The sequence below is a fragment of the Botryllus schlosseri genome, chromosome 14, assembly GCF_051294905.1.
Source record: "Botryllus schlosseri isolate E-star chromosome 14, Bs_hap1, whole genome shotgun sequence".
Classification (NCBI taxonomy): Eukaryota; Metazoa; Chordata; class Ascidiacea; order Stolidobranchia; family Styelidae; genus Botryllus; species Botryllus schlosseri.
In genome coordinates, this window is record NC_137249.1 from 14541159 (window position 1) to 14559227 (window position 18069).

The 18069-nt window shown below is 39.8% G+C and overlaps 1 protein-coding gene across 2 annotated transcripts in view; it reads left to right on the plus strand.

Annotated features, from left to right (window-relative positions):
- The window catches only part of LOC145456344 (uncharacterized), a 40194-nt gene extending 23724 nt beyond the window's left edge, over positions 1–16470 (plus strand). The window contains exons 3-8 of one of the 2 annotated variants that reach the window (XM_080334415.1): positions 7075–7262; positions 8672–9238; positions 11863–11959; positions 13840–13906; positions 13971–14381; positions 15982–16470. In XM_080334415.1, coding sequence (XP_080190541.1) covers positions 7075–7262; positions 8672–9238; positions 11863–11959; positions 13840–13906; positions 13971–14255 — 1204 coding nt within the window. In that variant the 3' untranslated portion in view covers positions 14256–14381; positions 15982–16470. Of the gene's footprint in view, positions 1–7074; positions 7263–8614; positions 9239–11862; positions 11960–13839; positions 13907–13970; positions 14382–15981 lie in introns of both variants that reach the window. The other variant, XM_080334414.1, reaches the window with a different exon arrangement.
- The last annotated feature ends 1599 nt before the right edge of the window (positions 16471–18069 follow it).

An 18069-nucleotide genomic window follows, 5' to 3' on the forward strand; every position in this document is an offset into this window, starting at 1 on the left:
TATGTAGAATATTTTAAAATCTACTGAAGATTGATCTGATATCAGACATTTGAGCGGTGTAGCCTAATCCTGGTTTTTATGAAGTCGTGATAAGTATAGGCTATTGTTGTTATCATTGCCAACTTCAAATTAAATTAGCGTTGGATTTTGCCTTCGATTATTATTGGAACATATCAATAACAACTTAATATAATCATTATTGAGCCATAGTAATAGCATTGCTTATTAATCTTTTTAGCGATCGCACCCCTTGTGCTTCCAATGAGACTTCTCGTAGCCCCTGTCCTTTTTCAACACAATTTCTGATGGTACCTATATTAAAATCAGAATGCGCATTCACATAAAATCGCGCGTAGCGCTAATTCTATTTTCCAGTTGAATTAAATTGGCCAAGAACATATTCCTCAGCATATAGGCCTAATTCCACAATTCATCTCGCACACCCTGATGTGGTGCTTCGTACCCCGATGGGTTCTACGGACCCTGATTAAGAACCCCTGGAATAGAAATGTCCAATCGGCGAAGAATTAATTGGTGTTACAGCTGTAGAGCGTACTGTAGGCTATACTACCCTACTCGCCAACGATAATAACATCGATGAAGAGAACAAACAACACCCAGCATGTAACCAACTATACGTGAGGGGGGTCATAGAATGCCAATGGTTGCCATACTGACCTGATTAGATAGCTCAGTGGTTCCCAGCCGGGGAGGAATTCCCCCCTTGGGGGGAATTTTGGAATTTCTAGGCGGGAATTTGGCTTCCCGATGAGTGAAACTTACATGGTATAGAAAGTAAAGTACGAATAGCTTGTAAAATGTACCGCATTATTTGAGAAGCTAGGGTTTGCAGTCTGTCAAATACCACAGTTTCAAATCATACTCATGCGAAAAACTGAATGAGTATTGCTTGCAAAATCAAGGTTGCTGTCATGTGCTGACTACAATATCACACGCGAATTCGCTTCGCCCGACCTTTCTGAAATCAATCAAGACTTGCACTGTATTCTCTGCTCCCAGAGAAAAGCAGACACTATACTGCGCCTGTATGACAATCCAGTGTTCAAATCGGCATTGTCTTCGCAATCATAGGTGAGATATGAACTCCATTGACCTTGGAAGTGACAATCACATTTACAAACTCATATTACCAACACAACCATTCACATTCGCGATTGCTAGGTTGCTCGCTGGGTAGTGTCAGTTTAGCGCAGCGGTTATTACCGCGGAAGAATTTCGAGAATACAGTAACGGTAACCAATTTACTCTGTTGCTGAAGTTATTTTCCCGGTTAGTAGGAGATGATTGAACCATGCGTGGCTGCCTACAGAACAATTGAGGTATGGCTAGTTTTGCGCATGCATCAAATTCTCATAGGAAAGCCGTCTAACACCATGTATTCATGGGCAGACACCTCTGTATTTGCAATTGGTGATCGTGGTTGGCTGCTCCTACGCAATTATATTTGGCTATGCGACAGTGCACAGTTGTTATTGATTAGTTACAAATCAAATCTTGAGAAAACGTTAAAACCGGCGTCCGGACGTCTTTGCTTGCTCAATACTTGATAACAACCAAACATATAGATCAAAGTGAACCCCCTTTGCTTTCGTCTGGAAACGCCCCTGGTTGAGAGTATCGAGAGGTTATGGATATATTGGACTGGGGTTTCACGATTACAAATTCATCGCGAGCTCGGTTTCTTGTCTTGGTCATCTAATCTTAATATTACCAAACTTTGAATGTCTGTACACATTGTAAATAATATGATCACGTTTCCAACTGTATTTGTGACACCTTTTCATTTTGTGTTCATGAACAATGAATGTTGTGTGTTCCAACTTTTGTTTCTAAATTTTCATTAATAGGAGTAAGCCTGATATTGTTCAGCACCGTTAAAAAGAAATATCCCTTACTTTTTATCTAACATGAGTATCAAAAAGAGAAAATACGTCAATTCATATATTGAATATGGCTTTATATGTGTCAATAAAAATGGAGAGGAGAGACCTCAATGTGTGTTATGCGATAAAGTTCTGACAAACGATTCTTTGAGACCAACAAAGTTGAAACAGCATTTACAAAATGTTCACTCACAACACAAGGATAAAGGAAGAATATTTTTCGAGCGTCACAGTTGTGCTTTGAAAAAGATGAGACTCGATTAAAACGGGACATACTATGAAACAAGCAGAAATGCAGTGGAAGCTTCTTACTATGTTGCTTTGGAAATAGCGAGGAATAAAAAGCCTCATACGATTGGTGAAGATTTGACAAAACCTTGCGCATTAAAAATTGTTGAGCTTGTGCTTGGAAACGAAGGGAAAGAAAAAGTTGCTGCCGTTGCATTATCAAATAATACAGTTCAGAGAAGGATAGAAGACATGGCGTTAGATATAAAAGATCAAGTTATACAAGAGATTAAGTCTGCTGCGTTTGGCGTCTTTTCGATTGAACTGGATGAATCTACTGATGTTGCATCGTGTTCCCAGTTAATGGCATTTGTAAAGTATGTCCATTCAAATGCATTCAAATAGGAGCTTCTTTTTTGTTCCTGTCTCGAAACAACTACTAAAGCTGTTAACATTTTTGAAAAAGTTTCTTCGTTCTTTGAATCCGAAGATCTTTTGTGGAAAAACGTATGTGGGTGTTGTACAGACGGAGCCCCTGCTATGTTAGGAACCCGATCTGGATTTCAAGCTCATGTTAAAAGACAAAGTCCGAATGTTATAGGTATTCACTGTATGATTCATCGTCATGCGCTGGCTTCTAAAACGCTTCCTGCTCCATTACGCGAAGTTCTTGATCAGGTAGTTAAAATAGTCAACTTCGTTAAAGGAAGTGCTCTTAACTCCCGGTTATTCAAGAAACTGTGTAATGATATGGATGCAGATCACCAGGTACTTCTTTTTCATACGAGTACTCGTTGGCTTTCAAGGGGAAATGTTACCCAACGTGTGTTCGAGCTGAGAAACGAGCTTAAATTATTTTTTGAGGTTCAAAAGAAATCGGAATTTGTTTCATTGCTGAATGATGATGAATGGATTAGACGTCTTGCTTATTTGGTAGATATGTTTGGTCAATTGAATAAACTAAATCTGAAGATGCAAGAGAAAAACACCAATATAATACATTTAAAGACGCTTTGAAAGCTTTCACCAGCAAACTGGACAACTGGAAGAGAAAAGTTCGATTGAGCAATGTTGCAATGTTTGAAGTATTATCATCAGTCATGGTTGTTGATGGCAAGGAACAAATTATTCCAGAGATGGAAAAAGAATTGATTTTGCAACATCTGGCGTCACTGGAATCAGAATTCATTCGATATTTTCCTGAAATTGATGACGATGAGCTTGATTTAATCCGATGTCCATTCACATTGCCGGTGGAAAAAGTTCCCGATAAGTTGCAGGATGAATTTTTAGAACTCAAAACGGATTCTCGCGCAAGAGACTTGTTTAGGGAAAAATCAATTACCGAATTTTGGCCATTGATGTGTGATTCATATCCCAAAGTGGCCGAGAGAGCTATTAGAACTATTCTTCCGTTCGTCTCCACTTACCTATGTGAATCAGGATTTTCAACGCTTTTGCAAATGAAAACAAAGCAAAGAAACAGGTTAAACGTGGAGAATGATATTCGCTGCGCTCTGTCCAATACTCTTCCACGCATTCATGAGTTGTCGAAACAAAAGCAATCACAAGCTTCACACTGATTGTTATATGGAATGCCTCTTATATTTTGAACACATTCTTTGAATAAAATTCGTTTCAGCAACGTTCATGACCATCAACTTTAGTACAAAGAGACTGAAGAGCTTATAACCAGTGAGAAATACATTAAGATATTCAATGCCAACCCCATTTTAGCAAACTAAATTTTAGGGGGGGAATTCAATTCGAATATCGCCTAAAAGGGGGAAAAGCACAAAAAAGGTTGGGAACCACTGATGATAGCTATATACCCTACGCAACACAAGCTACGACCTTTTGACGTATTACTATTCCCATGACAGTTTCATAGATTGTTCGTCCGTAGGATTAACAAGTCACCGTTCAGAGTCACAAGTCCTTCTCTGGTTTTAACGTTTGACCCGACTCAATTCGAGTCAATTACCCAATCAATCCGAAATCGAGTAATTTTACAAGAAGGTCGCACCAAACCAAATCACAATTTTCAGTCACGGATCATCAACGGGTCACGTTTTATCATCATGAACTAGATATGTGTCGTAACAACTGATCTTTTACCACATGGTAGCTTTCAAAAGTGATGTGATACTGAAGTTTGTTGACATGTCAGTGATTTTCATAGTATTTTTCAGGGTGAAATGTAAGTTCTCTTACATGTAAAAGATCTATCGCCATTGAATATATTGTTGAATACTTGAAATTCCAAAATGTCGTCGCGGGCCGCGTGTTTGAGACCTCTGATATAGATGAAACTAGCACTGTCACTCATCAAGACCACCGAAACAGTACATTTCAACATTTAGTAGCAATAAATTTTTAGTAAAGTACAAGAAGTGATGATTTCCGAGTGAGTTAAAAAGTAAGTATTGAAGGTATAGTTTACCTGAAAACCGAAAACTCTGAAATAGAAGTAGATGCAGTGTAAATAGTTAATCACTTGAGTAAGTATAGTGCAAGCAGATAAAACCTATACTTGAGTACTAGGGCTGTTCAAAAATAACTTTTTTTCCTGAATCTTGCTGGTTACTGGATTAAATCGTTAGGTTGCCTTAAAAAACGACGCCACCAAATTTGAATTCATTCCAACTAATTTTCGCGGCTTTCGTAGAGTTTGAAAATTTTGAATTTGCCTGAAAATGCATAAAAAAAAATTTTCAAATTTTTCTGCCAACCTCATGAAATTGTTGGGCTGTCTTCATAAACTATGCAAAACAAATTTGACTCAATTCCAAGCCGCAGAAGCGGAGTTATTTCAGTTTTTCTTTGATAATTCTTGGATTATCCACCGATCAAGGATAATCCTAGAATTATCAAAGAAAAAATGACAAAAAGTACATATTCCACATTTTAGTAGCAGTAAAGTCCTGCGAAAGTACAAGAAGTGATGATTTCCGAGTGAGCTAAAAAGTAAGTATTGAAGGTATAGTTTGCTCGACAACCGAAAAACTCTGAAATAGAAGTAGATGCAGTGTAAATAGTTAATCACTTCATTAAGTATAGCGCAAGCATGCCAAACCTATACTTGAGTACTCCAAAATGTACAAGTACTTCGTTATGTACTCCCTCCACGTAAAAAGTGACTAGGTTTTAGACTACTTTATCGGTACTTGACAGTTTCAGTTTTAGATAAAATTTGGTAACACTTTAAATTTTAAAGTAGTTTGAGCTTACGTTTGTATCACCTTGACAAGTAACATTATCAGACATGAAAATGATATTATCACCTAATACATAAGTTAACACACGTCAATGTGCTTCGGAATTCACGAGAAATTGCTTATTAAGAGAAGTTTATTCTTGTATACACAATAGTGGAGAGAATCTTTAAAATGTAGTAAGCAGGCCGATGCGCAAAATTTGAAAAAAAAAAATTTGCATTTTTGGGCAAATTCAAAATTTTCAAACCGTCCGAAATCCGCAAATATTGGTTGGAATGAATTCAAATTTGGTGTGCGTCGTTTTATAAGGCAACCTAACGATTTAATCACGTAGCCAGCAAGATTCAAGAAAAAAGGGTTTTTTTGAACTGCAATTGTACAATGTACATTAGGGCTGTTCAAAAAAAACTTTTTCCTGAATCTTGCTGGTTACGTGATTAAATCGTTAGGTTGCCTTAAAAAACGACGCACACCAAATTTTAATTCCTTCCAACCAATAATCGCTGATTTCGTACAGTTTGAAAATTTTGAATTTACCCAAAGATGCAAAAAAAAAATTTTGTCGGATTTTTCTGTTAACCCCATGAAATCGTTGCGCTGTCTTCAAAGACGATGCAAAACAAATTTGACTCAATTCCAACCAGTAGAAGCGGAGCTATTCGAGTTTTTCTTCGATATTTCGGGGATTATCCTTGATCGGTGGATAATCCAAGAATTTTCATCGAAAAACTGGAATAACGTTGTACATTGAACAGGGTACGCGTATGCAACCAAGGTTGCCTTCGACCTGGATCAAACAACAGAAAATACTGAATAGCCAAACCGCGAAATCTGAGTCGGATTGTAATTTAGTATTCGCATCATACGTGTAGCCGTTGTGACCTGTGGTGAGCACGGGAAATGTTACAATAAATCAGGGCAGTTTAGTTTATAGTTATAGTTATATATTCGGTACATGTACATTAGGGCTGTTCAAAAATAACCTTTTTTCCTTACGAACCCAATGAAATTGTTGGGCTGTCTTCAAAGACTATGCAAAACAAATTTGACTCAATTCCAAGCCGTAGAAGTGGAGTTATATCAGTTTTTCTTTGATAATTCTGGGATTATCCTTGATCGGTGGATAATCCAAGAATTTTCATCGAAAAACTGGAATAACGTTGTACATTGAACAGGGTACGCGTATGCAACCAAGGTTGCCTTCGACCTGGATCAAACAACAGAAAATACTGAATAGCCAAACCGCGAAATCTGAGTCGGATTGTAATTTAGTATTCGCATCATACGTGTAGCCGTTGTGACCTGTGGTGAGCACGGGAAATGTTACAATAAATCAGGGCAGTTTAGTTTATAGTTATAGTTTCAGCGTTGGCCTTTATTCATGGCCTTTATTCATGGACCTCACTAATCCGTGAACCCCAGCCTAAAAAAACGCACGCAGGAATGTTCTCGTACTGCCGTAGCTCATTTTAGCACTGCAATCCTTGCTCAACTACTTGATGGTTTTGTTTATATACTAGAGGTAGAGGATATTCTTTGCCTCTTTAACTGTGGACTGTGGAGGCGATGTTTCGGAGCGAATTTTGAAACCAACGTTTGGCCTGGCGAGAACCGGCCATATCTCGAAATGCCACGAAATGTGAACAACTCCAGTAAAGCCACAACATCTTAATGTGCAAAAATAACCAATAATCAAATCAGCTCTCAAATGGATTGCTTTTCAGATGCGGTTTACCTGCCTCCCGTAACTGTGGCGGACCCAGCACCCATCTCTGGGTTAAAGGACATTGTTACGAAACGTCAAGTTGTACTATATCGGTACCGAACATGTTGTTCTATGACCATTGCGGTAGCGGCGTAGCGAAATATGTTTGGATTAAATATAAATATGAACCAGGTAACACTAATCAACGTAATCAATCATCTAGCTAAGTCTTTACAGTTGGGTTTCGCAAACTATATATTGCACAATCCCCCATGGACAAACGAGCGAAGTACCAATGGCCCTTTTGAGGAACCAAGGTTTTTACGATTCACCACAACTTGTGTTCAACCAAGCCACACGAGTTCGGATTCCAGTTGAATGCAGTTGTAAAGCAGTTGAAACAATTTCACTGAGTTGGTTCAGTATCCAGATCGATCATTACCGGGTCTAGAAAACTTTGGTTTAAGTAAAAAATATATTTGAAATGTCATCAGCTTCTTATCGTGAGTCTCATGTTCGAAAGTATCACAGTATGCATCAGTTATTCAGCTCGAGATATCCAACTGCAATTGAAATACCATGGCATTAACTATATTTTTTGGAGATGATTGTCATACATCAGCATCAGATAGTCCTCTGACTGGCATGAAGTCGCAATTAGTTGTAAATCAAAGCACCAAGCTGAAGACAATCTGAATTAAGTTGATATTGCACGATTGATCTTGAGACCTGAGCAGTTCTATCCTTGAAATTTTTCGAACAAGTCGGCGATGCCATTTTTTCCTACGTCATATACGCTAGGCCAGGATCATCACTGTAGAAATGTACAAATCGTACCTGATAATTTCCCATGAAAAGTCACCCGCTTAGTCCGGTGCATTTTTTAGCTCTTAAAATTATTGTGCTGCCCAGGGGAGTATTTGTCGTTAATGTCATTACATAGTGCCGCAAAGGCTCTTTGACAGAAATTACACCATTCAGGTGCGTGTGATATATAGTTTATCTTTATGGTACATAGGGCACATTTGGGACCAGCTGTTTTAATTCAGTTTTAGTTAAATGTTCGCAATCAATTTACAAAAAGGACTGTTTGTACGCAATGCATACTTGCTTAATTTTAGGGTTACCATACGTCCTCTTTTAAGAGGATTTGTCCTCTTTTTTGAATTTTTTGAAAGTGTCCTCGGAGGACGCCCTTTTGTCCTCTTTTTTGAGATTTTGTCCACTTTTTTGAGAATTTAGGTCATATTTATAGCAAAATGCGACTGATATGCCGTAAATCAGCACCGAAGTGACGCTCCGGCGGGTATTTCTGGAGCTGGGCGGAAAGTTGACCTTTTTTTTTCAGTCAACCGACCACAAAGTCGGGAAATTTACCGTTTTTTCAGAATTCTTCTCCGGTTTTGCAAGTCTGAATATTCTGAAAAAGTGTCCTCTTTTCAGATTTCCAAAATATGGTAACCCTACTTTATTTGGCCTTAATATATTGAGCTGACAAGGACGTCAGACCAATTGGAGTTTCTGCTACTACATGTCTACAATTTCATACAACTATACAGACCCAACGACGACAACAACAACAGCCGAACCTACTACGATTCCTACGACAACAACAGCCGAACCTACTACGATTCCTACGACAACAACAGCCGAACCTACTACAATTCCTACGACAACCTTAGAGCCAACAACAACCGAACGTACTACGATTCCTATGACAACCCGAGAGGCAACAACGAACACACCTACTACAATTCCTTCAACAACTATTACCCCGACAACAGCTGAACCTACTACGATTCCCGCGATAACAACTGAGCTTACTACAATTCCTACAACTCTTGAGCCAACTACCATTGCCCTGACAACGACCGAGCCTACTACAATTTCTAGGTCAACTTTCGAGGCAACTGCTGTTGCTCCAACCACAACCAAGCTTACTACAGTCTCAGTAGCGAATACGGATCAAAGTGCTCTACCTCCAACAGCTACCCAGCCTTCATCAATGACAGTAGCAAAAACCGAACGAATTACTGTCACACCGACAAACAAGGATACTACTACAATTTCTATTGCAAATACATGGACAGGTACTGGCACCAATATAACAACGGAGCACACAAGTTTGCTAACAACCTCCTCCCCGCAAGCAACCATGAAAACGGTGACTGTGCAATTCCAAGGTAAGAAGATTTGTTTTGTGATTTCATGGGAGATATGGTATCATTTAATGTCAGACCAACGGAAAGTTGAATGTAATTGTTACCAATATCAACTGCTTGCCATATGCTGGTATTCGTGACCAATTCTCAGGACGTGTCATAATATTGTGAAATGAGATTCTTCCACAAATAGCCTGGACATATAAAGACACAATTTTATGATATCAACGTGCAGGGTGTAGCCTATCTGTTTCCTCGTGTACTGTTCAGCTATATGGGGTTCCGTTTTGGACAATACAACACGGATATCGTGGATCTCATCCACCCACCTCCCAAAAAATGCAAGAATATAAAAAATATATAAAATACGATAGTATTCGGCCCCTAGGGTGACCCTGCATTGATCTAACGAGCTTCTTCTATTGAGCATCCTAACTTCTTAACCTGGCAGTTTCATCGCAAACCTTTTTATGTCCGATTCACAAACACACACTGTACCTTTTCCGTGGCAAACTAAGTCCGATATTAGGCGATTCAAGAACGAGTTAGAATAACAAACGAAGGACTTCTAGGCATCGCCATTTGGTCGCCAGCTATTTTCACCCCGCGACAGACCAAGACATGTGATCCGCGAATGGTACTTCCGAACAAATCAGCATCTCCGAAAATATAGGCCTAATAGTATTCAGTCATGTTCATACGATTCACTTTTTAAATCGCCATAGGTTGCCTAAAAAATACCTTGCGCGCCAAATCTAGCTCAGTCCGAACCACTAAAAGCCTAAAATTTCGGCTATTTAATAGTATTAACTGTGGCAAAATTCGTCACTTCGACATGACCAAAATCGTGTTCCAGGTATTTCTATCGGCTTTTCCCGTGCGTTTCTATCTTGTCAAGGGCCTGTGATAGAGTGCGGATAAAGACATCGCCATTGAATGAGAAAAAAAGAGATATGCCAATAATTAGCTCGAAATTAGTCAACTTCATTGAAATAGCCACGTTAAAAAGATGGTGCTACAATTCGCGATAGTCGTGAATAAGATACTTTCTGCGCTGGCCGAGACCAAACTAAAGGAAAAAAAATCGTGATACGCACGCGCTTCCAAATTGACTTTACGTCTTGGGGCGCATTACTTTCCTCCTCCGAAAATCACAATTTTTGCAATTGCAAATTGTAGGTTCATTATCTACGCCAGAGGTCTCAAACTCAAATGTGCTCGCGGGCCAATATCCTACTTTTTGATGGCGCTGCGGGCCGCGCAGCACCATAGGGGAATTCAATGGTATTTCCAAGTAAGCCCTATTTGGCGGGACCTTGCAGACTGACATTCCACACGCATCGTAAAATGTGATTTACTATTGTAAATTCACGCCTGGCACGAAATAAAATAACATTTTTAGACATTTGAATAAAATTGATGCTATGTACTTGGCATAGTTTGTCAAAATAATTAGTTGTTGCCGCCATGCGAGAGTATACAAAAGTATCAGGACATCGTAAAAGCTGTCGCGATATAATTTTGCAGCTATAGCGGACATTTGACGTGCCGCAATTATAGGTAGAATTTTAGAATTTTATAAACGCTGATCTGATATCAGAGCATTGGAGCAGTACAGCCTAAATCGGGTCTCGGGTATACTCCTGATAACTAGGCTATTGATCATGTCGTTACCAAAGTCAAATTAAATCAGCGTTAGATTTACCTTCGAATGTTTGAACAGATCAATAACAATTTTAATATAATGATTACTGTGCCATAGCAATAGAAATGTCTAATCGCCGAAGAATCCATTTGTGTTAAAGATGTGAAGCGTAGGCTACGACTACTTTATACTCGCCACATTTAATTGGCGATAATAACATGGATAAAGATGCCCATGATGGCACAGGACGTAACTAACTGTACATCAAGAGGCAATATAATGCCAATGGTTGCCATACCGACCTGATTAAAAATCTAAATAAGCTACGAAGCGCAAGCTACAACCTTTTGATATTTTACTATTTTCCATACCAGTTTGATAGTTTGTTGTGTCCGTGGTTGTACCAAGTCACGGCGTTCCGCGTCACAAAAGTCCTTCTCTGATTGTATCTCTTGACGCGACACGAGTCATTTTTATTTTATCATCCATTGAGTCCGAGCTCGAGTAATTCTAGAAAAGGTCGCGCCCAAGTCCAAATCACAATTTTCAGTACGAATCATCAACGGGACATGTTTAACCATCATTAACTAGAAATGTCACGTAATAAGTAATCTTCCTCTGCGTCGTAACTTTTGAAAGTGATAATAGTGAAATTTGATGAGTAGTTTCAGGCTTCTGGAGTAGTTTTAGAGCGAATTCTAAGTTCTCAAATTAACAAAAAATTGGTAGTTAAATATTGTCGAATACTTCAAAATCCAAAATGTCGTCGCGGGCCGCATGTTTGAGACCTCTGATCTACGCCATGTGGTGCCTTATTTCTTCTATTCCCTTCAATTGGATAGCATGGGTCACCAAATTATATTTCCCTTGTCACAAACCAGCCATATTCAATATACGTTTCATAACAACCAGATGTTGCAACACACAATCTCAATCAGATATCGCAACTGAATGGGGTAACAGTGCTTCGTCTTCAAGAAATATACCCCTTTCTCATCAGAAGGCGCACTTGGAGCTACAGCACAACTTTCTCTTATCATTGGACCAATACTTTTTCTCGCTCTACTTGCTCTGCTTTGGGCCCTTCATCGAAAGAGGTGAGACTTTTCATTGTATCTATCGAAAGCGTTTGTAATATTTTGAAGCTGTGAACCAGGCGTCATATTAAAAGTATCTTGTGCATTTTGACTTGAAAGTTACCTCTTTGGCGGTCTGGACACCGGGCATGTAGGCTACTCTATAAAGTCAGTCATTCGCTGGCATGAAACTAGTTCCTTCCATATTTGCGCATACCATATTTCTACTCCTCCTTGGTGCGGGACACAAAAACATAACCAACGACACCTTGAATATCCTATTACTCGTTTTCACCAATTGGAATAAGTGCGGAAGCAAGACTTTGTACCACAGTCGTCAAAATACACGATATTCATCAACGGTGTACGAACCAATGTTTTCTATTACCGAAATAACACACGTCATATTATTTTATGAATGAAAATTGCGGTTGCGATAATTACTTGTCACCACGATACGGTTGAATCCTCGACGCGAGGTAGTATATCATCTAATACAGGGGTCGCCAACTCAAATCGGGTCGCGGGCCACATTTCAAATTTCGTGTAAAGGACGCGGACCGCAAGAATGCAATATCGATACAAAATATAGGCCACCGTTTTAGCAAACGCGTTTTTAAATATTCACGTCATTATGGGCGACGGGCATAGTTACCATGAATGTAATCTTGTATTGAATAAATGCAAATAAAACAAAGAATATCATCAGCAATTTCATTTTATTTTGCACTATGAGCTGCGTACGATACCAGACAATGCTTTTCAGCGACTTAAGAAATCGATATCGGGACTAGAGAGACACTTAGCTAGCTGAAAGCCTATCTCCTCGTTAAGCTTGATCTTGTGGGGAAGCCCTCAGCACCTCGGTCTCGGTAATTTCTGGAACATTGCGCGCCACGGCAATAGGCCTATGTACTGTGCATATCACCTGATGCTCCATTGATGGAATGCTGTTGCCATCGCCGAAGCCGCTCCAGCTAGTGATGAATAGTTCTGCTGGGCACACGAGAATAGATTGATTTGAAACAATAACAAACATTATATTATAATATTCTGAAACTGAAATCAATTTCAGAATTTCAAAATGATTTACTTTGCGTTCTACCGAAATCTGAAGAGACTGCGGACCGATAAATACGACGTCGCGGGCCGCGTGTTTGGGACCCCTGATCTAATATATGCAGTAGAAGCCTACCCAGTACCCATGGCAAATACATTTCTGTGCAGAAGTGACTTATACCTGCAGCATATAGTCTCAAATCGCAATGACATATTACTGTCAGTATATTTATAATAATTTTAGCGCACCTGCTCTCATAAAAGTACTATTTGGACAGTCCCTCTTACTGCCGTGACGTCAAATGAGTGGTACTCGATACTCGAATAATCAACTCAGAATCGATCACTCGGGTATTCGATTTTTTGAGCTGAAACAGCATTTTAAAAAAGGGTAGTGCAGCGACTAAAACCTTATTTCCAATATTTGTAAAGTTATTTTCCAAAATTCCGAACATCTTCTCAGCACACCTGGGAATCTGTAGCGGCACACGCAGTTTGAGAATCACTGCTGTAGGTGGATACTGGTTTCCAGATCAGCTTTAAAATACAATCCAGAAAAGAATTCATCCTCTACAAGAAAATTCCATGTGTGAAGTGGGGTTAAATATAAAGCCTTGAATATCGATGATTAAAGCTTCGTAAGCTTTACGCAGAACATACTAAAGAGATGCAAACAAGTTTCAAAAGCACATTGATCTTGGTACCGATAAGTGTAATCGAGTATGGAATTATTTATCCGTACCATGTCACGCCCTGGCCAATAGACTGATGTGTTTGGCGCCCCTGCGATTATGTTTACTTGGGTGATATTTATTAATGATTAAACTGATTTTATGTACCAGTTCTCGTAAAGTTTCACCTGTTACGGATTCCGCACCGGAAAATTCAGCGGAAACTGAGGAGAAACTGGTAGGCGATGTGCTTTTCAATTTTTCGTTGGATAGACAGATAGTATAGTTTCTGTTATTTTAAGATGAATACTTCGTCTTCTCACATACGTTCCGATATCATCATGTTAATGAAATCCATGATGGACAATGTCTCAGCCCGACTGAACCACGCAGGAAATAGCTCAGACACAGTTTCCAACGCATCAACTTCCGATATCACCGTGTTTTCGAAACCTGTCTTGGACAAGGTCTCAACTGAGCTGAATAACACATGCAATGACTCGGACACTCATTCTTACACGTCAACAGGCACTGCAGATTCGTACAACCCTACAATAATCACAATGGCGGACAGACACTATGAATGAGAATTTTCTATCAAATATTGATTTCTCGTATTCGAATGAATGCATCAGTGACAAATCAGATCCGTGCGAAGAGATATTAAGCCGACCTAAGTCATCAGCATCTTCTACAGACCAGAGAGAGAGAGTCTTTATTTTCATCCAACCAAAATACATAACAAACGGCAGTGATGGTGGTACAGAAAATATGCATGCACAGTATTCGGTATTAGATAGGAATGATCGATAAGACCGTGAAGGTCATCTAGTCTGATCACACCAGCATCAAACAGGTACACTTGACTCTGAACAGTATGGCTGTAAAAAATGTTTAGTTAAGAAAGGAAAATAGAATAAAAATTAAACGATGGTAGCAGATGATTAATGAAGCAATGTCTGGGCGAGGTAGGGCGACAGTGTTAGTATTATAACCAGGGCTTTGGAGCCGGAGCCGGAGCCCGGAGCCGGAGCCCCGGAGCCGTGCATTTTCACCGGAGCTGGAGCCGGAGCCGGAGCTCAACATAAAATTCAGCCGGAGCCGGAGCTGGAGCCCGTTATTTGAGGATTAGCTCCGGCTCCGACGTATTTCATAAGATGCTATATTATATATGCAACAACCACATCTGCTGATTTAGCATAATTGAACAGCAAGCCTGAATTTTAATGCTGTGCACAGCGATGGCATAGAGTAAAGTGCGTTCTAGTGCAACAATGATGTTATCAACAATTGACAAGTATTCCTTATGACGACACAAGCCGGCACGTATGTCTTCGTTGCAACGCCGGATGTTACTGACGGCTTACAGACTATCGATTACTATAGATGACTAACCTATGGGTAGATTATTAATCTATGTAGACTAGGAATGGCCAACCTTTTCGGCTAATGGGGCACATGCAATTCACGAACGAGTGCGCGGTCCACTAGCCGCGCCAAGCGGGTAAAATTTTCAAAATTTATAAATGAACTAGGTCAATAATATTATTACTTGAGTATATTGCGGGTCTACTGTATACCGCCAGCTAGGCTCAGTTTGCAAGGACACGACTATTCGGCGTCTGGCCACATCGATATCGAAGGTCTCCAACAAAATGCAACAATCATTTTGTGCCTACATTTCACCGTCGACGATCTTTATGCGAGCGCAAACGCGAAAAGACTTTCTCCCGTAATTGCCAATACAGTTAGACTCAATCGGATAAATTAAGCGTTTATTTTCATTTTCAGTAGGGAGTAGGCTACCAAGCAAGAAATCGTGTGACAATTAACCACGCGAAGCGTGAAGAAAAATTTCTCTACTATTTTAGTTTATTGTAATGTACGGAGATTTACTGAAAATGTGACTGGACCCTGGATCTGCCAATGCGTCGGAACTGATATTTTAGTCATCAACATCCCAAGTGTCGCAGCTAGACTTGTAATTTTTGGTTGGCATTGCAAGTTCACAATCTGAGCAATTCATTTTCGATAATATAATAGGAAATTACCTCGCGGGCCACGCAAAACCCTCTCTCGGGCCACATTCGGCCCGCAGGTTGGCCACCCTTGATATAGACAGGCCCATTTGATAATTTCAGGGCCGGAGCTGGAGCCGGAGCAGTGGTAATAATGCGGCTCCGGAGCTGGAGCCGGAGCTAATGTATGATAGAAGAATGCTCCGGAGCCGGAGCTGGAGCAATTTAAATTTACGGCTGCTCCAAAGCCCTGATTATAACGACAGGAGGTGATCAATGACCATGGGGAAAGTACACCGAGATCCGGCTCTAGTGACAACAGCGATTCGGCAGGGTTCGAACATCCAGAGTTACAAAATGTCGCAAGAACATGAAAGTTTATCTGGACTTTCACAAGCAAACAAAGATTTTGAATTTAAAATCTCACTTGGTTCATTCAATCGCGGTTTGGTGAACTATTCAGTAATTGTCGGCGAAGACGAGTGCGAGCTTATTACCATACTGTTCGCGCGAGAGAGCATTGGCGTCGGTAATCTGCCAAGCTGTTTGTGTTGGCTTCGCGGAAGCAGATATGAAGTTTACTGAGCCTACACTCTAACTATCGTATCCTAAACATTTTCTGGGACACGCTGTGGCTTGCTAAAGATCCGGAATCATTTTAATAGTTACCTCGTGTCTGATATATTTACTAGGCTATATCAATTGGAAATTTGAGTTTTCGTTATTTTGCTTCAGTCTCGAGATTAGATTTCAGTACATTCTAATATTAAAATGAATTTATGAGTTTGTGTTTTGATATTGTGATTGCCTTTTCTGGCAGTACAAAACTTTGTTTGTTTACAGTCTACTGCGTGCATTCTTCTGAAATGTAACGCTATCGGTTACTTGTTTAGATCGTTTCCCGCGGCATGAAAACATTATATCAGTGGCAGACATGGGGTAGTCGCGATTAGTAATCGTAATCGATTACGACGATTACGGCATTTTCAAGTAATCGTAATCGCAATCGATTACATTCGAAAAAATCCCGAAGTAATCGTAATCGACTAGTTCCCATATTTAATCGATTTCTTTGTGAATGAACGATTACTTTTTATCTATACAAGGACTTTGACATAAACTGAACACTCGTGAACAAGGAAGAGATATCATACATGCTTTATTTCTTGAGGGGGAGACGTATGCATTTCGAAATCAAGCTATCTAGAGACATTTAAATCGCAAAGCTCAAAGAGAATATCCAAGTTAATGAAATCTATCGAAAATACTCCATAATTTATGTTGGATCACGAAAACTTTTGAGTACCCTCCAACCACGCTCCCCACCCTATTGGGGAATTTGGGGTGCGGCAGTTATCGACCTAGCAAGAATGCAAAACGTTGTGTGCGATAAACCGTCCTCTATAAAATGGGCAATGGTACATTATGACATAACAAGGAAATGTCCCATTTTTTGTGAAGACAGTTGTTATATCACTAGGCCTTTTCATTCCAATATAACTACTACGATGCAAAATAAGTGCAATCGTGAGTAATCGTGATTACTTTTCCAATGTAATCGTAATCGTAATCGACTACTTCCTGATTTTGCTGTAATCGTAATCGTAATCGCATGATTCAGAAGTAATCGTAATCACAATCGATTACATTCATGAAGTAATCACCCCATGTCTGATCAGTGGTTCCCAACGTGGGCGATATCGCCCCCCAGGAGATTTGGCGGTCTAGGGGGGCGAAAATGACGAAGGGGGCGAAAATGGACAACGGGGGCGAAAATAGCGAAGGGGAGATGACGCGTCAAAACGGCTGACCTTTTTTAGTCAACCCACGGAAATTTAGTTACAAAAGTGTGTTAAATTAGACATCGAGCTGAGAATTTGACCTTTTGTTTTAGTCAACCCGCCGGTGATTACAGTTTGTATGCCCAATTTTCGGTACACAAAATTTGGGGGGCGATGATCATTGTTGACCTTGAAAAGGGGGCGATGGATCGAAAAAGGTTGGGAACCACTGCATTATATCCTTGCAGTAAATCAATTACCCGAAGATACTATTATAATATTCAAGGCACGTAAATGATGCCTACGCGCATTTGGTTGCGAATTGACATAAAACCAAAATATGATCATTAACTTGAACATTCATTGCAGATTAGTGTGAATTCAGCTCCTCCCTTTCAGATACTAGTTCAGAAATGCGCGGCTTCACTTCGAAGTATTATGTTCAGCTCAAACGCAATAGCGTGATACTAATTACAAATGACTGAAATGAGCTTTTAAATATTCGAGATATGCAGAGATCGGAGATCGATTGACTTTTCAGAGGTGAGGGGTTTTGATTTTGAGCCCCAATCTCCCCTGCATGTGTGCCACTTTCCAAGACG